This window comes from Microcebus murinus, chromosome 3 (genome assembly GCF_040939455.1).
Source record: "Microcebus murinus isolate Inina chromosome 3, M.murinus_Inina_mat1.0, whole genome shotgun sequence".
Lineage (NCBI taxonomy): Eukaryota > Metazoa > Chordata > Mammalia > Primates > Cheirogaleidae > Microcebus > Microcebus murinus.
The window spans coordinates 20,711,451-20,717,856 of NC_134106.1; the positions used below are offsets into that span (position 1 = coordinate 20,711,451).

The 6,406-nt window shown below is 56.9% G+C and overlaps 1 protein-coding gene across 1 annotated transcript in view; it reads right to left on the reverse strand.

The window, feature by feature from the left end:
* The window catches only part of KIF3C (kinesin family member 3C), a 46,028-nt gene extending 39,860 nt beyond the window's left edge, over window positions 1–6,168 (reverse strand). Inside the window, exon 1 of the mRNA XM_012788153.3 lies at window positions 3,959–6,168. Within this exon, the coding sequence (XP_012643607.1) occupies window positions 3,959–5,503 (1,545 nt within the window). The 5' untranslated portion in view covers window positions 5,504–6,168. The remainder of the gene's footprint in view (window positions 1–3,958) is intronic.
* Window positions 6,169–6,406: the final 238 nt, after the last annotated feature.

Genomic DNA, 6,406 nt, shown 5'->3' on the forward strand with positions numbered 1-6,406 from the left:
GGGGACAGTAAGAATTCAGTGCTCCGCAGTGACCTCATCCCTCTGGCTTTGGCACTGCTTCTGCAGGGTCTCTTTCCTGCACTCACCACAGAGAGGGTGGGCTCTAGTCAAGACGCCAGCTCTTCTCCCTCCAGGCCTTTTCATTGGAGATCACATCCCATGCCATCATCATTTCCACCTGTCTTCAACTCGAGCCTGCCTTTTGTGTCTTCTGCAGACTTTGCCTCCCCCAAATGCTCTCCTCTCCCTCTCAGTAGCTAGAATCACAGCTTAAGAAATCAGCTAGTGCAACCCCTCAAAAAAATTAATTTCAAAATTAAAGCAGTCATTTAAAAAAATTCGTGGCATGATTACCTTTGAGTATGGTGGGACTTTTCCCAACCGATCTACACATATTCACCAGTCCTCATCACACAATGTGCATTGTGCACAAACGTTTGAGTTTTCACTGTGCATTGTGGGTCTGTGATGTTACTTATTCCTCCTAACAGGCCTAGTACACTATCAAGCCCCTCTGCACCCCGCCGCCACATGCACTCACTCCCCCAGACACCCAAGTATGGATCACCAGCGTTAATGATAACCAGGGCACTCACTGATCACAGTCACGAACCCTCACACACTCGCACACCCGAACATCCCCGGAGGCCCACAGTAAAGACGAAAGGAGAGATGAAAGGAGATTCCAAGGAGACAGGCATGGTGTTTGTACACAGTGAGGGGAGAACAAAGAGAACCCAGAGCCTCGGAGGTGGCAGGGAGGGAGGCAGGCAGGGAGGGCAGGCTAGACAGACTAGAAGATGAGTCAGAGAGAGTGAATGAGGGCACTGGGTCGTGTCAATTACCACTTAGTTGCCCCCAGAGGGTGGCATGAATTGGAAGAGGAGAAAGGAGGGGGACCAGGAAGTGGCATTGATGCCATAGCTCAGAAAGTGGGGACAGGAATGAGGCAAGTTGCAGATGGAGAGCAAAAAGCTCGGCTAATTTCTAGGAGAGACCCAAGCTCCTGCCTTCTGAGATCACTAAGAAATTTCCTGCCTGGCTCTGCTCTTGGCAGCCACAGGGTCCTGGCCAGGCAGCTGGGATGGCAGGATAAAGAAGGAACAAAGCTAACAGAGCTGTCAGTTCTGGAGATCACCGGACCCCAGCCCAGCAGACAGGAGCCACCCTGTGGCTGCTAATGTCCTCCATTATGTGGTGCTTTTAACTTATTTCCAATGTCCTTCACGCCGATGATCTAGTTTAATCTTCAGCACAACCCAGGGACATAGGCAGGAGACGGGGATTGTTGTCTCTCACATGCTTCTCCCCTTTTTACGCTCTGGGTCTCTTGAAAGCCCTCAAATTATTTCCACCATTCCAGAAACATCCAACACTGAGCCAGGCGGTGCCTTGGGGGTTGTGGGAAGGTTGGGTCCTCCCTTGAGGCTCCCTTCTGGGCTTGCTGGCTGCTGACTGTCCTGGGCTGGGTGTGACGGGATGTCACAGGATACAGAATCATTCCCCTCCTGGAATTTCCCAGGCATCCCTCCCCCACCGCTTATATTTGAAAGCCTGGCACATAGTGGCCATGTCACCCACTCCCCAGGGAGCTATGTCAGGCCTCTCCTCCTCATTAGGCAAATGGCAACCCAAGGCCTAGAGGGGCAAAGGCCTTTGCCCTGAGTCACACAGTGAACACACACGGAGGAATCTGTGATGACTTGGAAAGAGCACAGGTCTGGGGGCATCGGAAGACCTGGGTTGTAGTCCTGGCTCTGCTACTTATCATATAAGATAAAACAGTCACTCCACCTCCCCAGCCCTGGTTTTCATAACTGTCAAATGGAAATAAATAATAATTCTCATCTCTTGGGGTTGTTGGGAGGACTAATAAGATTAGGATGTCAAAGTGTTCTATAAAAATGAATTGCTCTGATTATCAAGTAGCACAGTTAACATCAGGACTGATGCAATAGAAAGAGGCTGGGCTGTGTATAAAAATCTGGTCTCTCCTCAACTCACCTTTCGGCCCTGGGCAAGTTGGGGCCACAGTTTTCCGAGGCCCCTGCCAGCTCTAAGACTGGGGTTTTGTGTGGGCTACAGCTCTGGTGCAAGAATTCAGGCATTGGCCACTCTCATCTCTTGATTGTCCTATCATCTGTGCCCCACATTGCCTTAGATCCCAGAATCTTACTGAGAGGAGCCAGTCAGTTCCCAATAATGGAAACCTTCGTTCCTTTCCTTGTACCATCTCCTCAAGCAGCTGAAGCGCGCTTGTTTGTGCACGCTCTTCCCTCCCCAGCCTCCCAGCCTCCCAGCTTTAAGGGGGAGGCAGGTCTAAATAAATGACAGATTGACCAGGTAAGATTTCTCAGTGGAAATACCAGACTGCCTGGATTCCCTCCTTTCCTGGAAGGGCTGAGTCCAACTGCCCTTCCTTTAAGATCCTGCTTCTCCCAGGGTGGCCCTAATGGTGCCAAGCCCCTGATCCTTTCCTTGAGAAAGCAGCTCGGCAGAAACCTTGCTGGGCTCACAGAAGTGAATTAAATATTTAGTACGTAAGGCCAGAGCCCCTGGTGCAGCAGCATATTCCCGAAACACAGACAATGGCATAGACCTCATCTGTCACAATTCCCGTGGCCATAGACTGAGCTTCCTGACTCTGAAGCCCACACTCCTGAGAAGGAATAAGAAATGCCAATGTTTTGCTCTCTCAGCAAGCCCATGATTTCCTGTGTCTTTCCTTCAACCCTCAGTGTTGAAGGCTCCAGGGACCTGGAAATGCCTGGAACATTCAGTTGTGGCATCTGCAGCGTTGAAATTTAATAGGTCTGTGACTGGCCAGGTGGGGGGCCTCTGTAGTTTAGCCCCATTTAGGGCCTGGAGGGGAAGAGAAGAGCTCAGGCAGGATGCTGACGTCCTGACATCTCTCAGGGCAATGAAGAACTGGATAATACTGGGATGAGGCCTGGGTGTGGGACCCAGTTGGTTGATTCTCAGCTTAATGACTGGTAGAGGCTCACAGATCACCCAGACCAACACTCTATTTTAAAAAAAAAGGTAAACTAAGGCCTGAGAAAAGTGGAAAGCAACTCACTCAAGGTCACTCAGTGAGCTGTGGAGTAGCTAGCTCTAGACTCGAGGTCTCTGGTATAGAGCCTGGTGCTTTTTCCACCCCAGCTCCCGAGTGACCCCCGAATCTCCTTCCTAATGATGGCGGGCACGGGCCCTGCACTGTGTGGGCCCAGGGACCATTTGAACAGGCAGCAGAATCCATTCACGGTCCCACCTTGCCACCTAAGAACTGAAAGAGCATGAGGTCTGTGGGCTTCAGTTCAGCACTGCCACGCTGTAGGAGGGAACCTTGGTCATGTCACTTCTCTGAGCCTTACTTCCTCACCTGTAAAATGGGCATTTAAGAACCACTACCTTGGCTGGCTACAGTAAAGGTCAAATGAGATCACATATGTGGGGCATTTTGTAAACTGAAGTGCTCTCCAAATGATATTATTAAACGACATGACCTTTGAAGGTGGTGCAGAGGGAGGAAGTCTCCGGGGAGGCAGGCCGTGCGGACGCAAGAGCCCACACTCAAGAAAGGCTGACATCTTGCCGGCCAACCCCATGGACCTGACTGATCCTGGGGTCACCAGCAGGGACCGACAGCAGCAGGTCAGACCACCCCAAGCTCAATGGCTTGAGAGAGTGCCTGCTTGCTTGCTTCCTGTGTGCGTATGTGCACGCGTATGTGCACATGTATGTGCACAGGTATGTGTGTGCATGTGCGTGTGCCTGGCAATCCAATGTCACAGCAATTTGCCTGGCTGCTCCAGGGGCACATTTGGCAGGAGAGCGGTGTGCGGTGCTGAAGGAGGACTCCCCACTCTAGGCCAGGTCACAGACCCTCCAGGAAGAGCCTCCCAGCCCGGGTCCCTGCGGGGACCTCTCAAGTGCCTTGGCTCCTCGGGGGCCTTACCTTGTACTTGGCCGCAAGCAGCTCTGTGGCCTGCTGCTCCCGCCGCAGGTCCTCCAGCATCTTCTCTTTCTCTTCTAGCAGCTTCTGCTTCTCCTCGCTCACCAGGCTGCGGTCATCCTGGATGGCCGCCTTCTCCTCCTCCAGCCGCTCCTTCTGCTCCTGCAGGTAATTCTCCATGTTCTTCTCCAAGGCTGACTCCACGATGGGCTGGGGCGGGCGGTGGTTGTTGTTGTTGTCATCCTCCTCTTCAGCCACCCAGGCCTCAATCACGGGCCCCTCGGGGTACCCCGGCGGAGCCGACACGGCCTTCTTCCTGCGGCTGCTCTTTCTCCGGGGCCGTTTCCCCAGCATCCCCTTTTTCTCCAGCTGGGCCTTCAGGCGGGCGATCTCCTCTTGGAATTCCCGCAGCAGCGTGTCCTTGGGGTCCTCATTCACCCGGGGCTTGTTCTTGATATTCTTGGCTCGGTTGGCAAAGCGCAGGGTGGAGAGGCTCTCATCGTAGCTGTGAGAAGCTGGCCCCAGTGTGGCCACCATGATGGTCTTGGCATTCCCCCCCAGAGAGTCCTGGAGCAGCCGGGTCAGCTTGGAGTCCCGGTAGGGGATGTGGGTGCTCCTGCTGCCCGCCAGGGCAGCAATCACATTGCCCAGGGCAGACAGTGAGAGGTTGATTTTGGAGGCTTCCTTAGGCCTCTCTCCGCCACTGCTGCCACCGCCTCCACCACCACCACCACCACCACCAGCGGATTGTGTGGCTGTCCCTCCAGCTGTGTTGGGGCTTGCCTTGTTCTGCCTTTCACTGCCGGCCAGGTCCACTAGGTTGAGCTTGCCCACACGGATGTGTTCCTGGCCATCAGAGCCACGCTCACTGCACTCCACAGTGATGACAAAGATGGCATGGGAGCGGGAGCTGAGCTCATTCATGTGGGTGCTGCCCACTGCCCGGGTCTGGTTCCCCAGGTTCATCACATGCTCGATCTCCTTGACATTCTTGGTGACGAAGGAGGAGAGGTCCTTGATGTAGACGCCTGTCTCAGGGTTCTCCTTCAGCTCTAGCCTCTTGCCCGGCTCCTTGGAGAGCAGGTCTCGAATCTCTTCCTGGTAGATCTCCAAGTAGGAGGCCCGGACCAGGTACTGCTGGTTCTGGGAGCGGGAGATGTGGGTGAAGATGTGCTCAAAGGCGTTGGGGATGACCCCGCGCAGCTCGGGCTCCACCCAGGTCCCCTGCATGGTATAGGTCTTGCCAGTGCCCGTTTGGCCATAGGCGAACACGGTGCCATTGAAGCCCTGAAGCACCGAGTCTATCAGGGGCCTCACGGTTTCATCATACAGGTCTGCCTGCTTGGAGCTGGCATCATATACAGCGTCGAAGGTGAAGGTCTTGGGCAGTTCCCCGGGGGCCGCGCGGGGGTTCCGCAGGGTCACCTGGCCCAGTTTCACGTCCATGGTCAGGATCTGCTCGTGACCAGCAGCCTCCTCTTTCCTGCTGAGGGGGCGGCACCGGGCCACCACCTTCAGGGCCTCGCTGTATTTGGTCTTACTGGCCATCTTGCTGCGCTGCCCTTGCTGCCCCCGAACCCCTCCGCAGCCGGGGCGGTCCCGCTCTCCTGCTCCCTGGGTGGGGATCAGCGGGCCGGCCCAGCCCCCAGGCGCCGCTCTTCAATCCGCATGCAGCCTCCTAGGGTGGGGATGCTGGGAGGTGGCCCCGCCGCTGCTGCAGTCCAGGCCTCCACCGCTGTCCGCTGTCCGGTCCTCACTGCACCGGCTCGGGAGGTAGGATCAGGCAGAATCCCCCGGCAGTCGCGGGAGCAGCGCCTGCCGACTGGCAGTGCCCGGAGCCCGCCCCATGCTGGGGCAGAGGGAGCGCTGCCGTAAACAGCTCCGGCAACAATGAGATAAAGGAAGAGGAAAATGGGATGGGGGTGGGCGGCGGAGCTGTCTTCTCCTCCTCCTCCTTCCTCTAGGGATCCATAGCGGGGCTGCGGGTCCTGGGTGGCCGGGAGTCCCGGCCCTCCCGAGGGCAGAGGCTCACCTGGAGTCCTCCCCCCCAGCTGGGGGATCATTCATCGCAGCCAGCGCGGCTGCCGCTGCCTCAGCCTCCGCCTTCCTCGCCGCCACCACCGGAGAATGGGAGAAAAACAGAAGGGGATGGGGCGGAGCAGCGGCGGCGAGAGTGATGCTGCCGCCGCGCTGCGGCCCCAGCTAAGCCTCCCGGCTGGGGTGGGGCAAGGGGCGGGGCCGCGGGGCGGGAGGCGCGAGCCGGGCGCCGCCCGCGCGCGGGGGACTGGGGTGCGTCGCCCGCCCGCGCCCCGCCGACCGCTGTGGATGACACGCTCCGGTGCCGCCCCGGGTCCCGCGCCCACCGGCCGGGTGCAGCGCAGCCACCGCCCGCCGTCACCCACCGGGCCCGAGCATGCTGGGAGTTGTAGTCCTGCCTTTGTTAACCGGGTT